Source organism: Pristiophorus japonicus, chromosome X (assembly GCF_044704955.1).
Source record: "Pristiophorus japonicus isolate sPriJap1 chromosome X, sPriJap1.hap1, whole genome shotgun sequence".
NCBI classification, from domain to species: domain Eukaryota; kingdom Metazoa; phylum Chordata; class Chondrichthyes; family Pristiophoridae; genus Pristiophorus; species Pristiophorus japonicus.
The window spans coordinates 26484307-26509647 of record NC_092010.1 but is presented as its reverse complement, the minus strand read 5'-3'; the positions used below and the strand labels follow the sequence as shown (position 1 = coordinate 26509647).

Below are 25341 nucleotides of genomic sequence, written 5' to 3'. Positions count from 1 at the left end.
CTTTTCAGATCATCACAGCCAGTCCGATAGCAACAAAAAAAAACTTGAAAATTCTCCAACAGAACTATTTCAAGGTAATTGTGCCATTTTCCAATATCTTTCTGTGAGCTCTTTGTTAGCAGATGGTGAGCTGAGCAGCCGAACTTCCCAACTGAAGGGGCGACAGATACAGTAATTAAAGCTTAAGCTGCCATTAATACTGATCATGACTGAGTGTGCTGGTGTGCTGGAGCTGATGGTTGGCTTTGTTTCTGCAGTGGGTTGGGGTGGGATGAGAAGCTGAACTTGGTCCCTCCACTCCCATTATGCTATAAGGTTTGGGGATGGGGTCCTGCTCTGTCTCACTGCTCCCATTGCACTGACTGCCCCTCTTTTTTGGTTGGGGGGGACAGAGATTCCTGTGGGTGATACTGAATGGCCTTCTTGAGAAGCAAAATTAGGATGTATTTTGTTGATGAAGGAGAACTGTACTTTGGAGAGTGGGAAAATCTCTTGCATTGACAGTATTCCCTCCCTGTAGTTTATTAATGCAAAATAAAATGAAACGCTTTCTTATTCCCATTAGGAATGATCATCAATTTGGTTCAGTGGTGGGCACCAGATGCAACGTACCCAACTGGTGCTGATTGGGAGGCGGCCATTAAAATTTAAAACTAAATTTGGCCAGCACTGCCCCCTTTCTCGTGCCCTCCGTACCCACCTACCCTGTACCTGCACTCCCTCTCCCCCCACCCCCACGGCACACTGGCTTGGTGTACAATGAGCAGCCCTTCACTGGGACACTGAGGACCATAAGATGAATCTTTATCCGGGGAGGCCGGCTCACTGGTGGGGCACACGGGTATGTTATCAGACGCTTTGCCTGTGTGATCACAAAGGGTCCAGTCCGCTGATGCAGTCAGTGACCATTGGGTGTTTTATGTTGGCAGGTGTTGAAGCACAAGCTATGTGGCATATTGAAATATGGAAAACAGCAGAAGAGAAACAACAACGACAAGGGAGTTACACTCAGCCTGGATGACATCAAACGCCATGCAAGTATTGCTTCTTCATTTCTTAGTATTAAGGGTTTTTTCCTCCCCTTTTCCTATGGTTGGAAATGTCCCCATGCCTCTCACAGTCTGTGGGCCAGAGACCTACACCCAGGTCCCTCCCCGTGCCCCACACAGTCTGTGGGTCAGAGACCTACCCCTAGGTCCCTCCCCGTGCCTCTCACAGTCTGTGGGTCAGAGACCTACCCCCAGGTCCCTCCCCGTGCCCCACACAGTCTGTGGGTCAGAGACCTACCCCCAGGTCCCTCCCCGTGCCTCTCACAGTCTGTGGGCCAGAGACCTACCCCCAGGTCCCTCCCCGTGCCTTACACAGTCTGTGGGCCAGAGACCTACCCCCAGGACCCTCCCCGTGCCTCTCACAGTCTGTGGGTCAGAGACCTACCCCCAGGACCCTCCCCGTGCCTCTCTCAATCTGTGGGTCAGAGACCTACCCCCAGGTCCCTCCCCGTGCCTCACAGTCTGTGGGTCAGAGACCTACCCCCAGGTCCCTCCCCGTGCCTCTCACAGTCTGTGGGTCAGAGACCTACCCCCAGGACCCTCCCCGTGCCTCTCTCAGTCTGTGGGTCAGGGACCTACCCCCAGGTCCCTCCCCGTGCCCCACACAGTCTGTGGGCCAGAGACCTACCCCCCAGGACCCTCCCCGTGCCTCTCACAGTCTGTGGGCCAGAGACCTACCCCCCAGGACCCTCCCCGTGCCTCTCACAGTCTGTGGGCCAGAGACCTACCCCCAGGACCCTCCCCGTGCCTCTCACAGTCTGTGGGTCAGAGACCTACCCCCAGGTCCCTTCCCATGCCCCACACAGTCTGTGGGTCAGAGACCTACCCCCAGGACCCTCCCCGTGCCTCTCACAGTCTGTGGGTCAGAGACCTACCCCCAGGTCCCTTCCCGTGCCCCACACAGTCTGTGGGTCAGAGACCTACCGCCAGGACCCTCCCCGTGCCTCTCACAGTCTGTGGGTCAGAGACCTACCCCCAGGACCCTCCCTGTGCCCCACACAGTCTGTGTGTGTGAGACTGACCCCCAGGTCCCTCCCCGTGCCCCACCACAGTCTGTGGGTCAGAGACCTACCCCCAGGACCCTCCCCGTGCCTCACCCAATCTAATCTCAGGCACCTGCTAACTTCACCTTTTAGCCAGCCAGTAGGGCAATGTACGCGAGCAGCTCCCCATGGGATATCTTTATTTTCTCCATTGTTGAGAAGGATCTTGCCTGCTGCTTACAGTGACATGAGCTCCCACATGTTGGCAGGTGGATACAAGTTAGAATATAAGAGGGTAGAAGTTATGCTGCAGCTATACAAAGCCCTGGTTAGACCACACCTGGAGTACTGTGAGCACCACACCTTTGGAAGGATATATTGGCCCTGGAGGGAGGAGTGCTGTAGGTTTAACAGAATGATACCCCGACTCCAAGGGTTGTTATGAGGCGCGATTACACAAACTAAGGTTGTATTCCCTTGAATTTAAAAGATTAAGGGGTGATCTGATCGAGGTTTTCAAGATATTAATGGGAACTGTGATATATTCACAGAGCACAGCACACACAGCTTCCTAACATGGCAGGCAGCTCTCTCGGAAGTCTCCGGAGATCTGCCTGCTTCTGTTTATTATTAACCCTGCACTTGCAGTACACAATACGTCCACATCCACAGTGTGGCGCTACAAACATTACAAGCTTACAGACATTACACTTCTCCCTCCATGAAGAAGCCATCAGAACAAACATCATACATAACTTTCATGTTTATGCATAACACAGGATGTAAACATATTTACAAATTTAACTTTACCACTTGTTTTCTGTTTCGAAGAGGATACCTTCGCTCTCGAACAGAACCTTCCAAACATGGTGTCGAATCTAAACTCATTCGAGGCTCATCCTGAGGAAAGTTTTCCTCAACGGAATTTCCTTGATTTTCATTTGAACTCACTCTAACTTCAGGCTCTTTGTTTTCCTGACTCGGACTCAGACTTTCATTCTGATTCTCTCCTCGATTTGTTTCCAGTACATTGGATTTAGGATTTGCTACTGGTATATCAAAACTATCTAATGAGTCAGAAGTAATTGAATCATTCCCACCTTCAACTCCTTCCATGTCTGTAGGTAAAATATGTGGATAAATGTGAGGTTATCCACTTTGGTGGTAAAAACAGAGAGACAGACTATTATCTGAATGGTGACAGATTAGGAAAAGGGAAGGTGCAACGAGACCTGGGTGTCATGGTGCAGGTACAGCAGGCGGTTAAGAAAGCAAATGGCATGTTGGCCTTCATAGCGAGGGGATTTGAGTACAGGGGCAGGGAGGTGTTGCTACAGTTGTACAGGGCCTTGGTGAGGCCACACCTGGAGTATTGTGTACAGTTTTGGTCTCCTAACTTGAGGAAGGACATACTTGCTGTTGAGGGAGTGCAGCGAAGATTCACCAGACTGATTCCCGGGATGGTGGGACTGACCTATCAAGAAAGACTGAATCAACTGGGCTTGTATTCACTGGAGTTCAGAAGAGTGAGAGGGGACCTCATAGAAACGTTTAAAATTCTGACGGGTTTGGACAGGTTGGATGCAGGAAGAATGTTCCCAATGTTGGGGAAGTCCAGAACCAGGGGTCACAGTCTAAGGATAAGGGGTAAGCCATTTAGGACCGAGATAAGGAGAAACTTCTTCACCCAGAGAGTGGTGAACCTGTGGAATTCTCTACCACAGGAAGTAGTTGAGGCCAATTCACTAAATATATTCAAAAGGGAGTTAGATGAAGTCCTTAGTACTCGGGGGATCAAGGGGTATGGCGTGAAAGCAGGAAGTGGGTACTGAAGTTTCATGTTCAGCCATGAACTCGTTGAATGGCGGTGCAGGCTAGAAGGGCTGAATGGCCTGCTCCTGCACCTATTTTCTATGTTTCTATGTTTCTATGATCAATATGAACAAACCGAACCTTTCCATTATTAAACATCTTTACCAAATATGTGCTAGGACCACATATCTTCACCATTCTTCCTGGTAACCACTTTAACCATTTGTGGTGATGGTTCTTCACTCTCACCTTCTGGTTTAATTTCACACTTCTCTCTTTTACTCTACCTCTATCATGATTCTCTTTCTGTCTTAATTGTGTCTCTTCTACGGACTGTGCCAAATTTGGCTTTAACAACGAGAATCTGGTTCGTGGCTGTCGTTTGAGAAACAACTCTGCTGGTGTTCTACCAGTTGTTGTATGAGGAGTATTTCGATATGTAATCAAAAAATTAGCCAATTTGTGATCCAATGACAACTGTCGTTTCCTTGGATTTGGATCTAACATTTGTTTTATGAGGGCACGTTTTACAATTTGTACAGTGCGCTCTGCTGCACCATTCGAAGCAGGATGATATGGTGGAACCTTGGTATGTTTCACACCATTTTTGCTTGTGACTTGTGCAAATTCTTCTGAACGAAATTGTGGTCCATTATCCAAAACAATTTCTTCAGGGAGGCCAAATGAAGAAAATAATTTTCGTAAAATGTCCAATGTTTTACTTGTTGTTATTTTCCACATTGGAAACACTTCAACCCACTTCGAATGGCGATCAATCACAATGAACAATTGTTGTCCTTCTAACTCAGCAAAATCAATATGTAGCCTTTGCCACACCCTGGGAGGCCATTTCCATGGCTGTAATGGTACTGGTGGTGGTTGCTTGCTTACCGATTGACATTTCGTACACTGACTCACGATGTACTCTATATCTATCAAGACCTGGCCACCATAAATAACTGCGTGCAAAACTCTTGGTCAAGCAAATTCCCAGGTGCTGGTCATGGAGGTCTCCTAATAATTTGGACCTGAATTTATTTGGTATAACCACTCTTGCACCCCACATGATACAATCTTTATCGACTGATAATTCATTCCTACGAATGAAGAATGGATGTGTATCTTTGTCTGTTACCTGGTTTGGTCATCCATTTGCAATATACTCATATACCTTTGACATCACTGGGTCACGTTTGGTTGCTCTACCAATCTCTTCAGCTGTGACTGGCAGTTCATCAATGTATGAAAAATAAAACACTTCTTCCCTATTGGGTGTAACTTGTGATGGGGAAGGCAATCTAGACATTACATCAGCATTACTGTGATCAGCTGATCGTCTGTATTCAATATCATATGTATATGCTGACAAAATCAAAGCCCATCTCTGCATTCGGGCTGCAACTAATGTTGGAACTGGGGACTTTGGATGGAGGATTGCTGTTAGGGGCTTATGGTCCGTAACGATGGTAAACTTACGACCATACAAGTATTTGTGAAACTTCTTGACCCAAAAATTAATGCCAAAGCTTCCCTTTCAATTTGCGCATAATTACTCTCACTGGCACTGAGAGTGCGTGAAGCAAAAGCAATTGGTCTCTCCTCCCCACTACTTAATACATGAGAGATTACTGCCCCAACTCCATATGGAGAGGCATCACATGCTAGCTTAATCTCCTTCGATATGTCATACTGAACTAACATGGTGCTCTCTACCAATTTGCTTTTACACTCCTTGAATGCTGTATCGCATTCTTTTGACCACTTCCAATGGACCTGTTTTTTCAAAAGTTCATTCAGTGGATGTAATACTGTAGCCAAATTTGGTAGGAACTTCCCATAATAGTTCAAAAGACCCAAGAATGAATGAAGTTCAGTGACATTCCTGGGAGTGGGTGCATTTCTAATTGCATCCAATTTTCCCATGGTTGGATGTAAACCATCTTTGTCTACTCTGTCCCCTAAGTACTCCACTGAGTTTTTAAATAACTCACACTTACGAGCAGACACTCGTACTCTGTGCTTCTCTAGCCGTTTGAGGACTTCATTCAATATGTTATTATGAATTTGCCTATTTGGTGCTGAAATTAGTATGTCATACTACCCCTTCAATACCTTGCAAAATCTGGTTCATCACCCCTTGGAATATGGCAGGGGCGAAAGACACTCCAAACGGTAGCCTATTAAATTGATGTAGGCCTAGATGGGTATTTATAGTCAAACATGACTTGGACTCCTCATCTAATTCAAGCTGTAAGTAGGCATTCGTAAGATCCAGTTTTGAGAAGATCTGACCACCTGTCAGTGTTGTGAACAAATCTTCTATATTCGGCAATGTATTGGGGACATTACCCTCTAGAACCTGGTTTACGGTTACTTTATAATCACCACACAATCTTACCTTACCATCGGACTTGGGTACAACAACAATGGGTGTAGCCCAATTACATCGATCTATCTTACAAATAATGTTCTCAGTCTCTAGTCTTTTGAGTTCTTGCTCAACTTTCTCCTTGAGTGCCTATGGTACGGAACGTGGCTTGTAGTAAACCAATCTAGCGTCCTTCTGTACCCTGACACTCGCTTTGAAGCCTTGGATCGGACTGCCCGTTTCGCAGAACACCTTCGGATACTTCTTGATAACCTCATCCGTTGATGAAAATGTCGCTTCCACACAGAAAATCTTACTCCAATCCAACTTCAGTGAGCTCAACCAATTTCTTCATAGTAAGGCAGGCTTGTCTCCTTTCACTACAATTAGAAGCAAGTTTTGAAATTGATCTTTCTATATCACCGGTACAGTGATACGACCTACCACAGGAATTTTCTCTCCCGAATAGCCTCGCAGCTTCATCTTGGATTTCTCCATTTGAAAATCACGCAATTTGTCGCAGTATAGTGACTCCGGTACTACACTCACGGATGCACCCGTGTCAATTTCCATTGGTATCTTGAATCCCGCAACATCTATGTGGATTTTGATGCTTTCCGAATCGCTGTCCGCTAACCTCGTGCTTCTGATGACGTGTAACTCGAACATCTCCTCGTCCTGTTGTTGTTCTTCCATGCTATGTAGTCTCTTGGGATTTCTACTCATAGCTTTGAACGCTGGATTCATAGCTTTAAAAACTGGTTTACCCTTCAGTCGGCAAGTTGCCCAGTCTTGCTGCAGAGGAAACACTCTGCCTTCACGTATGGACAACTTTGAGCAATGTGTTGTCCCAGGCACCTATAGCACGACTTCGACGCTCTGTTAGAATTTCCAGTTTCTGAGACTTTGGGCCCCCATCGTCTTTTACTTTGAACCTGCAGGTGATTTACCTCGGTTGACTGATGACTGTAATCATTATTTAATTCTCGGGAATATTGTTGGGCCATGCACATCGACCTCGCTGTCTGACAAGCAATCTCAAAAGTCAAGTCATCCGTCGTCAATAACTTCCTTCTGATCGCATCATTTTTCACCCCACAAACAAAATGATCCCGTAATGCTCGGGTTTGAAAGTTTCCAAAATTACAGTGCATCGATAGCTTTTTTATTGCTACGATGTAATCGCTGATACATTCATCAGTCTTTTGATTCCAAATCCCAAAACGATAGCTTTCAGCAATTTCTAACGGTTTGGGGTTATAGTGCTGCTCCAGCTTCGTTAAAATCTCTTTAAGCGTTGTGTCCTTTGGCTCGTCAGGCCCAAGCAGATTTACAAGAGTGTCATATAATGCCGGACCTGCCTCCGATAAGAAGATCGCTTTCTTACATTCCAACACAGCCCGGTTCTGGACTGCATTGTCTGGAACTTCGATTCTGTTATTTGTAGTGAAATACATTTCTCGCCGATCTACATACGCTTTAAAACGTTCCTGGTCGTGTCTATATTTCCCCAAATGTCGGATTATACCTGCCATTTTAATCTCTAGCTGTTCACACCGTGTGCTGTATTTTACCTCGGATTTTGTAGCTTTTCTTTCCAAAGATAGAAACTTCCAAAGTCTCTCTGTCGGCTGGCTGAATCCTTCACCAGCAAAATTTAGGCTTTAAATCATCCGAAAAATCCCATCTTCCGTCGCCAAATGTGATATCTTCACAGAGCACAGCACACACAGCTTCCTAACATGGCAGGCAGCTCTCTCGGAAGTCTCTGGAAATCTGCCTGGTTCTGTTTATTATTAACCCTGCACTTGCAGTACACAATACGTCCACATCCACAGTGTGGAGCTACAAACATTACAAGCTTACAGACATTACAGGAGCAGATAGGGTCGATGGAGAGAAAGTATTTCTGCTGGTTGGGGATGCAAGGACAAGGGGGCATAGTCGAAACATTAGAGCCAGACCTTTCAGGAATGAAATTAGGAAACATGTCTACACAGAAGTTTGCAACTCTCTTCCACAAACGGCAATTGATGCTGGGTCAATTGTTAATTTTAAATCGGCGTTTGATAGCTTTTTGTTAACCAAAAGTATTAAGGAATATGAAGTCGCAGATCAGCCATGAGCTCATTGAATGGGGGAACAGGCTCGAGGGATTAAATGGCCTACTCCTGGGCCCAAGTTTCGGGCCGCGCCTAGAACGGCGCAGCCCCGACCTGGACGCCCGTTTATCGCGCCACAAAGTGCGCCTAAAAAAAACTTAACGATTCTCCGGCTCCCTGCAGGCCCTCTGGAGCTGGGCGCAGCGCAGCACGAGCTGTGGGGGGCGGAGCCAGGTCCCTGCGCTGAAAACAGTGCCGGGACCTCTGCATAGGCGCGCTACAGTGGGCGCGCATGTGCAGTAGCTCCAGGCGCCCAAAACTGTGTGGGAGGGGCCCGAAGCACGCAGCCCCTAGCCCTGGCCGAATGGCCTCACTGGGGCTGCGTGGATCAGGCTGCCTCCCACGCCCAGCTCCTGCTTCCTCCCGACCGGACCCGACCCGACTTGACTCCCGCACCCCACCCCCGCCCCCGGACCCGACCCGACCCGACCCCCCCCCACCCTCCGACCTGACCTCTTTCCACCCCCCCCACACCCCAACCTGACCCGACCTCTGTTTCCCCCCCCCGACCTCCGCTCCCGAGCCCCCCCCCGACCACCGCTCCCGACGCTCCCCCCCGACCTCCGCTCCCGACCCCCCCTGACCTCCGCTGCCCGACCCCCCCCCCCGATCTCTGCTCCCGACCCCCCCTCCCGACGCCGCCACCGCCCCCCCCCCCAGCCGACCTCTGCCTCTGCTCCCGACCCGTGCTCTCGACCCCCCAGACCCGACGCCACCTACCTGTCAAACCGGTAAATCCAAGCCCGAAGTCTTGGGGCCCGGTCAGGCCTGGCCCGTTCAGCCTCCCTCTCCTTTCTTTCTTTCTCTCTCTCTCTCCCTTCTCTCTCTCTCTCTCTCCCCCCTCCCTCCCTTCTCTCCCTCCCTCCCTTCGTCCCCCCCCTCCCTCCCTCCGTCCCCCCCCTCCCTCCCTCCGTCCCCCCCCTCCCTCCCTCCGTCCCCCCCTCCCTCCCTCCGTCCCCCCCCTCCCTCCCTCCGTCCCGCCCTCCCTCCCTTCTCTCCCCCCTCCCTCCCTTCTCTCCCTCCCTCCCTCCCTTCTCTCCCTCCCTTCTCTCCCCCCCTCCCTCCCTCCCTTTTCTCCCACCCTCCCTTTTCTCTCTCCCTCCCCTTTTCTCCCTCCCTTCTCTCCCCCCCTCCCTCCCTTCTCTCCCCCCCTCCCTCCCTTTTCTCCCCCCCTCCCTCCCTTTTCTCCCCCCCTCCCTCCCTTTTCTCCCCCCCTCCCTCCCTTTTCTCCCTCCCTTCTCTCCCTCCCTTCTCTCCCCCCTCCCTCACTTCTCTCCCGCCCTCCCTCCCTTCTCTCCCCCCCCTTCTCTCCGCCCCCCTTCTCTCCGCCCTCCCTCCCTTCTCTCCCTACCTCCCTCCCTTCTCTCCCTCCCTCCCTCCCTTCTCTCCCTTCTCTCCCTCCCTCTCTCCCTTCTCTCCCCCCCTCCCTCCCTTCTCCCCCCCTCCCTCCCTTCTCTCCCTCCCTCCCTCCCTTCTCTCCCTCCCTTCTCTCCACCCTCCCTCCCTTCTCTCCCTCCCTCCCTTCTCTCCCCCCTCCCTCCCTTCTCTCCCCCCCCTCCCTCCCTTCTCTCCCCCTCTCCCTCCCTTCTCTCCCCCCTCCCTCCCTTCTCTCCCCCCTCCCTTCTCTCCCCCCTCCCCTCCCTCCCTTCTCTCCCTCCCTCCCTCCCTTCTCTCCTCCCCTCCCCTCCCCCTCCCCTCCCTTCTCTCCCTCCCCCTCCCCTCCCTTCTCTCCCCCCCCTCCCCTCCCTTCTCGCCCACCCCCTCCCCTCCCTTCTCTCCCCCTCTCCCCTCCCTTCTCTCCCCCCCTCCCCTCCCTTCTCTCCCCTCCCTTCTCCCTGCCCCCCTTCCTCCTCCCCCCACCCCCCCTCCCCCTCACCTCCCCTCCTCTCCACCCCCTCATCCCACCCCTCCTCTCCACCCCCCCCCTCCTCCCCCTCTCCTCCTCTCCACCCCCCTTCCTCCCCCTCCCCTCGCTGTCAGAAACACAGACACAGACAGACAGACAGAGAGATAGAGACACTGACAGAGACACACTGGGGGGGCCGTCCCAGCACGCTGTTGGAGGACTCCCGGTGCTGCAGTCGGTAAGTAGAAAATGTTTTATTTATTGATTTTTTTAAAATTTATTTTTTATTAATTTTTTTTGATTGATTTATTGGTTGATTTATTTATCATTTATTATTGATGATGGCTCTTTATTTGTAAAACTGAAGTGTTTAATGTTTGTAAACTTCCCTTTAAACCCCCCCATTCCCTACGCCTAATTTGTAACCTACGCCTGATTTTCTAAAGTGTAGACAAGGTTTTTCTGAGCATACAAAAATCTACACTTACTCCATTATAAGTTAGTTTGGAGTATGTTTTCACTGCCTAAACTGTCAAAACTGGCGTAAGTGGCCGGACACGCCCCCTTTTGAAAAAAAAAATCTGTTCCAAACTGAAACTGTTCTAACTGACTAGAACTGGAGCAAACTAAATGCCGAGAGTTGCAATTTCTAAGATACTCCGTTCTAAACCACTTGCTCCAAAAAAACAGGAGCAACTCAGGCCGAAACTTGGCCCCCCTGTTCCTAGGTTCCTATTGCGTGGGGAGTCGGGGCTAGTGAGGCATGGCTGGCGGGGTTTCTGGCAAATGACATCAAGCCGTCTATCCCGCCTCTTATGACAGACCTGGAGGAAGGTGGCTGTAAGAAATACGTGCTCCATCTCAATTTTTCAGTGCGAAAAACTGGGCCCCAGATTTGTGCTCTAAGATTCGAATTTATGAACTACGAGCAGATAAAGCCAGCAAACAGTGCAGTCTATTAGCAGATTGTTAACTTGGGAAAGAGGTGTATGGTGTTGTACACTACAGGCCTTTATGCAGTCGAGGAGCGCAGTCGATGGCAGCAAATGAATGTTTGGTCTTCAAGAAGTTCATTTGATCTTTTGTCCTAACTTTGCACGGATGCTCATTAAACCATGTGAGTAGAGGGCAGGAATTCTCAGATCAGTGGCACACACGAACAAATAATGCCACCAACCGTCAACCACCACCTTTCAATTCATGAAGACGTCACAAAAATAAGTCAGGAGTGTCCCTTGATTACACGGCAGCCCGGCTGATCACACTTGCTGCTCTGCGAGAAACAGATGCCTCCAGATAATCGCTGAGGCAAAATGTATTATTATACTAATGATTTAGCTATAATGCAATTAAAATCCCACTCATGAGATCAAACGTTAAACGCTTTGAAACACTGGTAATGAAATAAAAGCAGCCATCAGACAGCCTCGTCACAATAAAGTCAGCGGTACCTCATTAGAAACTTGGATCACGGCCCATTGTTTAAACATAAACGTGTGAGGGGATCTTTTGGAGTCATTAGCTGCGTTGATCAAAGGCCCATTGCCTAGTAGTTCTGTGTGGACCCGATTATTTTGCTTGTTATGTTACTGTACCACTTCTGATCAGCTGGCCCTCGCCCGCCTTTACATTATAGGGCTGCAGGCACTGTCAGCTGCAACGCTAATTCTACATAATCTGCAGGGAATCAATATCATTGCAGAAAATTGAGTTGGATCATTCGGCCCACCATGCCTGTGCCAGCTCTTTCAAAGAGCTATCCAATTAGTCCCATTCCCCTTCACCCTGCAGATTTTTCCACTTCAAGTATTTATCCACTTCCCTTTTGAATGTTACTATTGAATCTGCTTCCACCGCCCTTTCAGGCAGTGCGTTCCACATCATAAGGACATAAGAAATAGGAGCAGGAGTAGGCCATACGACCCCTCGAGCCTGCTCCGCCATTCAATAAGATCATGGCTGATCCGATCATGGACTCAGCTCCACTTCCCTGACCGCTCCCCAGAACCCCTTATCCCCTTATCATTTAAGAAACTGTCTATTTCTGTCTTAAATTTATTCAATATCCTGGCTCTGAGACAGCGAATTCCACAGATTTACAACCCTTGAGAGAAGAAAATTCTCCTCATCTCTGTTTTAAATGGGCGGCCCCTTATTCTAAGATCATGCCTCCTAGTTCTAGTCTCCCCCATCAATGGAAACATCCTTTCTGCATCCACCTTGTCAAGCCCCCTCATAATCTTATACGTTTCGATAAAATCACCTCTCATTCTTCTGAATTCCAATGAGTAGAGACCCAATCTACTCAACCTTTCCTCATAAGTCAACCCCCTCATCCCCGGAATCAACCTAGTGAACCTTCTCTGAACTGCCTCTAAAGCAAGTATATCCTTTCGTAAATATGGAAACCAAAACTGCACGCAGTATTCCAGGTGTGGCCTCACCAATACCCTGTATAACTGTAGCAAGACTTCCCTGCTTTTATACTCCATCCCCTTGCAATAAAGGCCAAGATACCATTGGCCTTTAAATCCCGTCCCGGCTGATGAGACGAAAGTCTCCTCTGTCTACTGGCTGTAAGCGTCCAAGAAGAATGAGTTTGGACCGTCTCAATGCAGTTCCCAGGGGCATAGAATTGGTGCACTGTGTGCCAATTGGCTCTAAATTGATAGCCCCACTATCAGTGTTGGCTAGTGTGGGAAACTGAAATATCAGAATGCAGGGGTAGTGTAGGGCTCATCTGTGGTTCTGGCTAAGACATATTATTGTGCAGAGTGAAGGGAGCTTCATTTCAGAGCTGGCTGTACCGAACCTCACACTAGGTATCCAAATTAGGAGTGCTCCCTTACCCTGATGAGCTCAAAATTGTTCCACTTTTAATATTTTATGTATCTATATATAAAAAATAGCTGCCGTTCAAAACTCAGAAAAGTTTTGTAATCCAAACATTTGATGGAAGCACAGCCTTGTCCTGCCATTTATGTGCTAACCCACATTGACGCCATAGAGTTGCACAGACAGTATCTGTCCTGGACAGGATTTTGCACTCAATTGGTCTTGTCTCTCATTCCGTTTTTTTTGTCCTAATGGCACACCTCCCATCGATGTGCCTTATACCCATTCACAAGATAGATTCTAATGGCGAAAGCCCTTTCTCCCATTTGATCCCATCCTTCGGGAATACCAAGCCCGCTGTGTTCCCATTAAATCGTCCAGCTGCTGCTTAACTGAGCCCAACATCCTGGGATTTTGAGCTAGAAGCCAGGGATGTTGCCAATCTTTGATTGTTGGTGCGCGGAATTGTCGTCCTTTTCCCACAGAACCCATGTGAGAACCTAAGGAGCCACCCAGCGGGAATGACATACCCAGCGAACATTCTACCTCACCACCCGCCTCGCAGTACGTTTGAAGACTTCACCTGCTGATGGCGGAGGCTCACGATCGGCAACCACCACGACTCACACATATCTCACCGTTCAACGAGCAGAAAGGAGACTGGACCGTCCACGGAAGTTGGAGCTGTCTAATTCTGAAGTACCAAAGTCATTGAACAAACCTTCTGGAGACACACTCAAAAAAACAACCCGACTACATGTCTGAAACAAAATGGCAGTTTTGGGGATGACTGTTCCGTGGACTCCGCTCATTCTTACACTAACTTTACAACAAAGAAAACCAACTTTTTTCTCTCATCTAGAGTCATATTCCAGTTTTGTAAAAGGAATTTTTTATTCACTGATTATCGTAAACGCTTCTGTAGGCCGCTCGTATTGTCTTGCGTGATCATGTTCTTAAGATAAAAAAAAATTAGAACACATTTCACGTCATCTCAAGTGAAACCTGTTGCTGCAGCAATTCATTTTCTATCGCTGATGGATTTTGTTTATTCACAGCATATTTACACACTATATTTTCTTTCCCTTGCCAAATGGTCACCTTGCACTATAGTTTACTCAGAGCTGGAATGAAAGGAATCAAAGGGGGACAGTAGCACAGGCTTGATCTACAGGTTAGTGCTGCCTCACTCATTGGTTGAATTCTACACTTGGCACAAGCACACCAGTTGAATGTTTCAATCCAACCAAAATTGGCAGTGAAATCCGTCTTGGGCCATAGCGCAAAAAACAGGCCAGGCGAATTGGCGGTTGATCGGGGTGGATTGTAAAACGGACTGGCCATTCGCCCATTTTGGGCTACAAGATGAATCTTTTTTTCTTCAAAATGGAGACTGCTCTCCAATAGACCCCTTTTGGTTCTGCAGGAACCTTGTGTCTGCCCAGGCCTTGTTCTCAGTGTTGCTTCCCATCCCAGCGCACTGGACGGTGGGATGTTGTCCAGGAAGGCAAAGTCTAGCCGTTCAAGGGAAGCTATCGACAGTTGAAGATGGTGCCTGTGCTGATTACTGAGTCAAATGTACAGCATCGTACAAAAGAAAAAGATTCAAGCTGACCTTCGGTTATGTGTTAGGTGTAAAACCACTCCAGTAGTGATCGTAGCATATGTTTCTATTGAGCCATAGTGAGAAGTGTGCGAAGATTGGAAAAAGATATTTTGCCCTGGTTTGGGTAACTTTGCCACATGGACTCCGTGCACAATTGTTTTTAAAGAAAGAAAGACTTGCATTTCTACAGTGCTTTTCACGACCATCAGACATCTCAAAGCGCTTTATAGCCATTGAAGTACTTTTGGAGTGCAGTCACTGTTGTAATGTAGGAAATGTGGCAGCCAATTTGCGCACAGCAAGCTCCCACAAACAGCAATATGATAATGACCAGATAATGTGTTTTTTTTGTTATGTTGATTGAGGGATAAATATTGGCCAGGACACCGGGGATAACGCCCCTGCTCTTCTTTGAAATAGTGTCATGGGATCTTTTACGTCCACCTGAGAGAGCAGATGGGACCTCGGTTTAACGCTCCCTCAGCACTGCACTGTAGTGTCAGTCGAGATTTATGTGCCCATGTCTCTGAAGTGGGATTTGAACCCATGACCTTCTGACTAAGAATGGGAGAACAGAAAAAAGCAACCCAAACCTCATACACAACCTTAAAAAAAACTGGGTCTGTGTCCCCCCCCCACCCCCAAACTAAAAACACAAAACAGATAACCTCATAAAAATAACATCACTTTACGTCCACTAAACATCATCAGCGACTGCTGATCGAGATGGGGTTTCAGTACACGAACGACTTTACTGCTAATGGCCTGGCTTTTGCTGGGCTGTTGACAGCGTACGATCGGCGTGCTCCGAATGGCCCCACAAGTTCCAGTTCACATTTTCAGATCCTCCACATCTGCTGCAGAAACACTTTTGCTGGTGCAGGTTTGGACTATTTGCCTAACTACTGCCCAGCAAATATCCACCAAACCCTTAAGCCTGGTAAAAGCAGGTGTAGGTCCTTCTTTTACCAGCATAAGGGTTAAAATAGATGTTAAAATAAAATGTTTTAAATGGTTAAAAAAGTACACATACATTTAAAACTAGTTTAGGTAAATTTTGGTTTGTTTCAAAATGTTTAAATTTATTTTTCAAAAAATTAAATTTTTTATTGAAATGCTTCATTTAAAGGGTCTTTTCGGGGATCCCATACGTAAATGGAATCCCCCTTTATGATTGGCCTACGCCTGCAGGCCCAGGACCCGAAGCTCCGGTGACACTAGGTACATTCGGATTTTGTTTTAGGTTCAGAGGCGGATTGTTCTGGTGCGCCTCCGACTGCAAATTCAGGGCCCATAATCCTCAGTTGGATTTAACTTGGACTCAAACGCCAGTGCATAATCCATTATTCTGGAGTCTTATTCTTATTGTGAAGCCAAGGTGAAGGACCAAGATCCATAGTACACGAGACCACCAATATTTACTGTAAAAATATGTATATTTTACAAACTAGTGACTGATTACAAGCGCCTGTAGATTGTAGGAGGAAGAAAAGATGGCATTAAGGGATCAGGAACCAAGGCAGGTCGATGGAGTTACGATACAGATCAGCCATGATCTAATGGAATGGTAGAACGGGCTCGAGGGGCTGAATGGCCTCCTCCTGTTCCTATGTTTGATAGCAGGGAGCGAATCACCCAAAGGCACTCTCACTGCAGCGGCAAGCCAATAGAAGGGTCCAACAACATCTGTTAAGGCACCACCTGATCATTCACAGAACTTTCCATTCGTGTTGTCTGGCCCATTTCATTGGTGCTTTTCACTTGTCACCTAATGTCTGGAAGCCCGAATGGAGGTGACGCCATCCGCTAGTTCGTGCCTGTGATGCCCAGCATACTGAGTTTCCTGGTTTCAATTAGGCCACATTAGGGAGAAGCAATGAACAGGGGCAACACATTCCAAATTCTACAGACAAGTGTCAGAACTGGGTAACTGGAGGTGCTTGTCTTTAACACTTTAAAGAAACAGCCCCAACTCCTTATTGAGAGAAAGACAGAACCAATTGATGAGATCCTAAACTTAACTTCAAACCTGATGCCGGACAACTACAGTAAAGCTTCTAAGCACTTCACTTGATCTAAGGTGGACATAATGTCTGAAGCTATTTATTTAGTGACTCACATAGAGTAAGACCATCACCCAGAGCAGTGGTATCCATTATATGGCTAATGGCATTTGTTGCCCGCCTCCATGCATCTGCAGTTCTCAGCAGGCTGTAGAATGAATCATAGAACGATACAGCACAGCACAGAAGGAGCCATTCGGCCCCATCATGTCTGTGCCGGCAACTTGTCTTGTAGCCTATAGGTAGTCTCTCACCAATTCTCCAGGTTTGGGCTGGATACTGTAGTGTATGTGCTTCGTGAGTTCTTTGCTTAAGAATTCACAGCTACACATTTGCTGTAAAGAACTAGCTGGTTTATTAGCAAAGGTTTAACAATCAAATTGAACACGATCAGTTCATCCGCCAATGGCTTTGTGTCATTTTGGTCGTGACTACAATACACGCAACACGTGTCTCTCGCAAGTCCAACCAACAGCTACCTCCTCTTGTATCAGCTGCGGCTCAACGGGTTGCATTCTCGCCTCTGAATCCCACTCCGTGAGACTTGAGCACGAGATCCAGGCTGACACTCCAGTGCAGTGCTGAGGGAATGCTGCACTGTCGGAGGTGCCATCTTTCAGATGAGCATCTTGACTGAACTGGGACTCAGTGCAATCTCCTGACCTTTCTATTTTTTTTAACTTTTCAGCAAAAGAAGATAAGGGAATATTACTTGAAGGCACAGTTATCCCTGCTTCCTTAGTGATTCAATAGAATGATATTGCTCCAATATATTTCACCTTTGCCTGTGAGGAAGTGAATTGCAGGCCTGCACCCATCGCCTGGTATTGGCTTGGATTGTGACCCTTGACAAAAAGTGAGTTGAGTCATAGTGTTAGAAACCGATTTGTGCATTGTTGTATTAAACAGGTAGGATACTGCACAATGTTTAGACTTTAGTGTACGGTGACCGCTGGCATGATCAGAACAAAACAGCATTGATTTCAGCACGGATTATCATTCGAATGCTTCTGTTAATTTGTGTACCTTCACAAGAGATTCGTCGCTGTGTATTATACTCTTAAACATTTACATGTTGTGTGAGACGGAAAGTCTGATGTTTGAAAGATTTCCACAGTGTAATGTATGTGCTTGAATTTATCTTAAGGAAACTATGTATCCAATGCTATGCTAATTTGGAGGAGAAATGGATTGATGATTAGAATCAATGAAGGACTAACAATCTAATTCAAATTGCAACGGTAATCATTTGAAAATAGCCTTGAGTTACTTGATGTCAATTCTATGCGGACTGTTACGTCCAGCGATGTTTTACACGACTGTCAGCCCAAAGCCAGAGGAGTGTAAAGTCACTTAATGCCAGTGACTGTAATCAGCTGCTAATTAGCCCGCAAAAGACTTGTTGCAATTACATGACAGTTGAGAGTCCCCGCACTGCAGAGGATGTCATGCACAGATGACACAAACGTGCATTAGCCAAGACATCTAGTACTGGCCAAAAGAAAGGGACCCAAGATAGAAATGAGCTATCACCACCACTATAATGCCCACAGTCAGTATTAGCCACGGACAGAATCTTACAGACTTGGTACGTACTAAGAACAAATCCAACAAGCAGCTATTCCCAGAGTATCTCCCACCGCCTGAAATGTCCTTTCCACAGCTCTAATGATCAGTGGTGTGGGTGGGTGGGGAAATAGAAGGAGCTTGAATTCCCCTTTAACCCAGAATCGATGCCACTTTGGTAGAAATGGTGCATTATTGTCGCAGAGTGGTTGTAATTGTCATTAGCTACTCACTTGTGCCAGCAACGACACTGCTGCTTTTTAAAGTGGCATTGGGACTGGGTGGCACAGTCCTGCACCTTCTGGGCTTTGGATTTTAATCCACCCCAGACTACGGGTGAATTGCCTTCTCTGTTGGCATTTAGCACCCTTTATGAAGTTAGCTCAGATGATCTCAATGCTGCTCTTGCTGTGATCACAGAATAACATGGCTGTAATTATGCATTACATATGAACTAATGTGTTAATTGCCATTAAACTGTTAACCTCATTGTTGGAGAATTGGGGGAGGGGATATTGTGCAATGGAGATGTCACATTGATTCTCGGCTGAGATTGGATGTTATGACATATTGTTGGGGTACAGTAGAGAGTCTTACTTGGTAATTCTAACGCGTGCTGTACCTGATGTGAGAGTGCATCACTGATATTGGATGTAAAAAATATGAAAACCTTCCACTACTACTGACATTCTTCATCAAAAAGAGTTAACATTCAGCCCCTTCCCTTCCCTCGCTCTCAAAAAAAAATGCAATTGCCTATTATTCCCCCTTAAAGGGAAATGGAAATTCTTTTTGGGCTGATTAATAAAGATTATTCCGAGACATTTCCAGCGGTGAATGAGCTGACTGACTTCTAATTGATCCCAGTTGACAAAGTAACTACTGGAATAAACACTTTAATCATCATTGGTGTAGATGTTTCAGGTATTTTGAGTGCAGATTATTATCTACTCCCTAAATAAGGTACGACCGCGATTTTAACCCGACTCGCTCAGCAGAAACCTGGCGGGTGGGCAGTTACAATCGCCCTGGCTCTCGCTGTCCGAAGGCCGCCATGATCGCAACATCTGCAATTTTACCCCGCTCTCCTGAGCAGGCAGCAAGGACACACGCCCGGAGTCAACGGGGGCCTTCTTTACATATGCATGTTGCGGCCCAATGACATCATTGAGGCCCGATGACATCATTGAGGCCCGACTGTAATTTTAACTCGGGCCTGAGCAGCAGGCAAGAATGGGATGAGAATCTCGCCGCAGGTTCTGATGCTAATGTCGCTACCTGTGCAGGTGACTTTCAATTCACAATTGTTACGGCAAGATCAATTCTAAGACACGCTTGTTTATGTTGCCTTTATAGTATCCCATTAACCGAAAGAAAATGCCATTCTCGATTCCAGAATTGCAACCTGTAAGAAAACAACTTGCATTCATATAGCGCCTTTAACATAGTAAAATGTCCCCAGGCTCGTACCTTATAACTACTACCTGTGAAATTATGCAGCCATGCAGCGTCGTGAGTGACAATCCACAGGAAGGGTCTGACAGTCCTTTCAATATTTTTGTTAAGATAAAACAAGAGAGTGATATCTAGGAAGTGAAATGAAGCTAAACCAACAGTGTCAAGCCTGTGCAATTCTTGTTATGTATAAGTTCCGCCAAGTAACATCAGATACAGTACATTGACTTGCATCTTATTCATTTAGCTTAATGTGTTGTTATGTATAGTAACCATTAGACGCTCGTAATATTACAACGCTGTTGTGCCATTCCTTGTTACTGACTTCAGACTGCCTTTAATTGTATGAGGAACAAAAAAAATCATTTAGCCTTTAACATGGGAAATATATGTACTATGTACAAGTTTTATTCAGATAAAGCACAAGGGTACAGAATGGTAGTGTATGACAGGTGAGGCACTATTTTATCATTGTAAACATGACTGCTATTCAGAAGGAGTAATGAGTGTTTTCTCTAGCTGAAACACCGTTGTCTCTCTTCTTGACTTTTGATGCCATACTGTGATGTTTTACAAGTCTGGAAGAGGAAGTTTGGTTTTGATTTTAATTTCCAACAAGCACTAATTATCAAACAAACAGGATTTTGTGGTAGACTTAGAATGTTAGTTTGAAGACCCAAGCCCAAGAATTCTTCTTATCGCAGTCTTCAGATCTTCATTTTCCTGCCTCGCCTATACTCAAGGCAATGACTGTTCAAATGAGACCACAGTGACCCATTGGATCAAAGCATTTCATCAATGGTGGTGTCAGCATTCCATCAACTTTAGTCAGGATGGACTTGCAGAAGTGAAAATGTGGACTTCTGAAGGACATGTTGGGAAGGATCAGGATATCCCGAGCAGTTAGTGTCAGTTATACAGAGCAGTCAATGCTGTTGGAGCTTTCAAATCACAGATCATGGCTTCTTGTGAGAAAACAAATTTTCAAGTATATTGTACCTGCCATCAACAAAGATGCCCTTCTTTACTTATATGATATTAATAAATATATATCATAGTACGCCATTGTAAATGTGCTGTGTGTGTTCATTATTGGACGGTTTGCTGACTGGTGGTTACACTTATTTACAACTAAATATTAAACAGCAACCCCCCCCCCTCCCCAGATAATTGGATGACCTTCCATCCCAGATTTGACCCCCCTGGTCTGTGTTCATTTTGCCGGTGTGGGGATTAAACTGCTACAGCCTCAGCACTCCTGCGCTAGGGAAGGTAAAAGACAGAGCTCAGTTCCTCGCTGGTCCTGAATTTCCACAGGGGGTTGTCCCAATGTCAGTTGCAGCTTCAGTGGGAGAACAGCAGGACCCCTGGAGCAAGCAGCTAACGGGTACAGTAGCATGGTGGTTATGTTACTGGACTGACAATCCAGAGTCCTGGACTAATGATCTGGAGACGTGAGTTTAAATCCCACCACGACAGCTGGGGAATTTAAGTTCAGTTAATTTTAATGGGGACTTTGAAACTTGCAGATTATCGTAAAAACCCATCTGGGTTCACTAATGTCCATCAGGGAAGGAAATCTGCCATCCTTACCCGGTCTGGCCTATATTTGACTCCAGACCCACAGCAATGTGGTTGACTCTTAACTGCCCTCTGAAATGGCGGCTCACCACCACCTTCTCAAGGGCAATTAGGGATGGTCAATAAATGCCGGCCTTGCCAGTGACGCCCACATCCCAGGAACAAATTTTTTAAAAAGACGCCCATTAATACCGTTGCTTTGAGGGCTTCCACTAATCTCCTGCCGCAGTTGCAATGGGAGACTGGGAATCTACTGCTCGAACTAACGCCATTGAAGGACTGGGGTGCCACCATAAGTTATGAGAGCCAAGCTTGAATGGTTTAGAAAGGCATCTGATAACTCTCCATTGTGCTACGTTCTTGCAACACAAGATCCAAACTTCCTTCAAAGGGATGCGACTGTTGAACTACAAGTTGTAACCGCGCGGTTAGTCCCTGGGGGCAGTGGCACATCATGACAGACAGGAATGCCAGCAGCGAAGCTTTCACTGCCAGTTAACGTGGAAGGAAGACAAATCGGAGAGAGATGTTTTCTGTCTGTCAGTCAGTTATCGGGAAAATGCGTGCACTGTATCTGTTACAAAGACAAAACCTGGCCTAACAGAAGTTTGTTGTTTTCTGAGAGAAATCAAGCTTGGAAATGAAGCTGTGGAGATTATTGTACAAACATTGAACGCACTCATTAAATGTGTAACCTGTTTGAAATAAATGGATTGACACGCCTATTAAAATAGCAGTGGACATTAAGGCCTAGAAATTCATGTTATTTGCACCTCCTGGTGTAAACGACTTTGCGACCGGGCGGGAGTTTAGCAGAGGCGGTAACCGATAGCGCCCCGTTCTGCTGTGCCGGCAATGATGACGACATCACCGTGTGCAGCATCCCGGACCCTCAATTTAGTATCGCCCCCCTGAGGCTGCGGCGAACGATGACGACGACAGCTTCAGGGGACGTGTACCGGGTGGCCGGCCGCTGTCGAGGTGAAAGGCGAGGTGTGATGCATTTTTTTTTAAATGATTCGACTTTTTCCATATGCCCCATTGGCTCTTTGAATGCGGGATCCGTTCTGCAATCAGTCAACCCGGCGCTCTACTTGAGTGCCAGGCTGTTGGCACGGCACCCCCGCTCCCCAGTGGTCCAGGGAGGACCGTTTCTTACCTGTAGAGTTTGCAGCTTGGCCCCTTCCCTTTAATTAAGGGAAGAGCCCCTCCTACGCGGCAGCGCTACGCAACCCAGTGCATAGCCCTGGTCCCTGCTCCCCGCTCCCGACCTGTCCGCCCCGCTAGCGCCCCAGAAAGGAAGTGGAGCAGTTCCTTTAGCACTCCACCTCCTTTCGGGGACAGTAACACCAACTTCTCACGAGAAGCGAAACTTCGTGCCGGGCGAGTGGTTACCACCCCAATTTTTCCCCGTAAGTGCTTGTATGGCAAAAATCACTCCCGTTATTTCCAGGCTCAGATTAATAAACTTTCCCCATCTTTATTAGATGCATAACATGATAAACTCTAAAGAGCTCTTAATTTCATCTTGCAATAACTAGGTGTGAAATGAATCCTATCAAGTGTTGATGTACATCCAAGTTCCTGATAAAACCACTGGAGGCTCCAAAAAGAGAAGTAATTGAGGGCAGGAGTTGGACTACACTGCTCCTTTTGTGTGCCCATATAGGAGATGCTGTTCCAACTTCAAAGAAGGAAAAATTGACATATCTGCCTCCCCATTCTCCCTCCTGCCGCCATCTAGGAAATATAGCAGCCATTTTGAAATTCAGCCAAAAAGAGCAGCAAGCCAATAAATTGTTGATTAAGTAATCTTGGTGTCGTTTTCCCCATTTGAATTTTGGATTTTCTGATCCTATGCTGGTTGGTCATAAGAAAATAAATAGGCACAATTTGCAGGGGTGTCTCCATCAGTGTGAGAGAGAGTGTTTGAGCCTCACTAGCAAAGATCTACTAAAGAGAAGGGTTTGACTTTTTAAAGTACTAACTTCCATTTAACCATCATCTCTTCAATCACATTTTCCTTACAATATAAAAGAATGTCATAAATTACAAAGTTGAGAACAATGGGAGAAAGATTCGGTATTAATGGCGTAAAGTGAAAAGCCAGTACTTTAGCATGGCACATCCAACATACCCACAGTGCATCTCAAAGAAAGAAAGACTTGGATTTATATAGCACCTTTCACGACCACCGGACGTCTCAAATCGCTTTACAGTCAATGAAGTACTTTTGGAGTGTGGACACTGTTGTAATGTGGGAAATGCAGCAGATAACATGCGCACAGCAAGCTCCCACAAACAACAATGTGATAATGACCAGATAATCTATTTTTGTTGGTTATGTTAATTGAGGGATAAATATTGACCAGGACACCTGGAAAACTCCCCTGCTCTTCTTCGGAAAAGTGCCAGGGGATCTTTTACTTCATCTGGGAGAGCAGACAGGGCCTCGGTTTAACGTCCCATCTGAAAGACGACACCTCCGACAGTGCAGCGCTCCCTCAGTACTGCCCCTCAGTGCGGCACTCCCTCAGTACTGCCCCTCCGACAGTGCAGCACTCCCTCAGCACTGAACTGGAGTGTCGGCCTAGATTTATGTGTTCAAGTCTCTGGAGTGGGACCTGAACCCACAACTCTCTGACGCGGAGGTGAGTATACTACCCACTGAGCCACGGTTAACACTACCAGTATAGCAAGTATTCACCCGGACCTGAGCCCCATTGGTGCTTTGTGACTTGAAGTAAGAGCGATATGAGGAGACCCCTATTTCCAAGTGGAGTATCATTCACTCTTTTCTCAGTGAGTATTCTGTTGCGATCAAGCAAAGTGAAAACAAATTATAATCATGGCTCAAACCGTCAAACAGTCAATTTCCAATCAGAAGCCTGTGACCTTGCATTCCTCTATAGAACATAGCTGCTTTAGCTTGATGAACCTTGTAAGTTCTTGATCAGGTCACTATACTAGAGGAGTATGTTGTGCATTATGCACTGCGCATTGTTATAGGATTCATGATGCAGAGTTTCAGCTGCACAGCCACTCCACATTAAAACAGTGATGCAGTGACTGTAAATGCATAACAGAGCAACGATCTGGAAAGGATCTGTGGAAAAAACAGTTTAATACTTCCCCACACTTGGGGTTGTGCAGAATCAACAGAATGTGCAATAACTAGGTGTGAAATGAATCCTATCAAGTGTTGATGTACATCCAAGTTCCTGATAAAACCACTGGAGGCTTCAAAAAGAGAAGTAATTGAGGGCAGGAGTTGGACTGCACTGCTCCTTTTGTGTGCCCATATAGGAGATGCTGTTCCAACTTCAAAGAAGGAAAAGTTGACACATCTGCTTCCCCATTCTCTCTCCTGCCGCCATCTAGGAAATATAGCAGCCATTTTGAAATTCAGCCAAAAAGAGCAGCGAGCAAATAAATTGTTGATTAAGTAATCTTGGTGTCGTTTTCCCCATTTGAATATCGACACCAGGATGTTCTGATCCTACGCTGGTCATAAGAAAATAAAAAGGTTGTTTGGCATCTCAATCCTGGTCCTGCTGTGTACTGCTAGCCCTTCCATGGTCTCTGCCAAAACCACACAATCCTCAAGAGGGGAGCTCAATCACAGGTAAAACTTTGAGGAAAATGAAGCTCCTTGAAATTTCTCCACAGCAATCAAACAAAATTGCAGGACATCAATCCAACCCCTGCAATCAACATAGCTCAGTCCTAATGAGTTCACCTTTCGCACAACACTCCATCGAGTACTCAATGACTTCGAAGCATTGACCATACTCGACCAGCTCTGTTGGACTGGCCACATTGTCTGTATGCCCGACACGAGACTCCCAAAGCAAGTGCTCTATGCGGAGCTTCGACATGGCAAGTGAGCCCCAGGTGGGCAGAGGAAATGCTTCAAGGACACCCTCAAAGCCTCCTTGTTAAAGTGCAACATCCCCACCAACTCCTGGGAATCCCTGGCCCACGACCGCCCAAAGTGGAGGAAGAGCATCCGGGA

The 25341-nt window shown here is 46.8% G+C and overlaps 1 protein-coding gene across 3 annotated transcripts in view; it reads left to right on the top strand.

The window, feature by feature from the left end:
- LOC139240933 (acid-sensing ion channel 1B-like) overlaps positions 1–20805 on the top strand; it is a 357576-nt gene extending 336771 nt beyond the window's left edge. For 2 of the 3 annotated variants that reach the window (XM_070869476.1, XM_070869477.1), the window contains exons 9-10: positions 930–1034; positions 13541–20805. In XM_070869476.1, the coding sequence (XP_070725577.1) occupies positions 930–1034; positions 13541–13645 (210 nt within the window). In that variant the 3' untranslated portion in view covers positions 13646–20805. The remainder of the gene's footprint in view (positions 1–929; positions 1035–13540) is intronic. The other variant, XR_011588759.1, reaches the window with a different exon arrangement.
- Positions 20806–25341: the final 4536 nt, after the last annotated feature.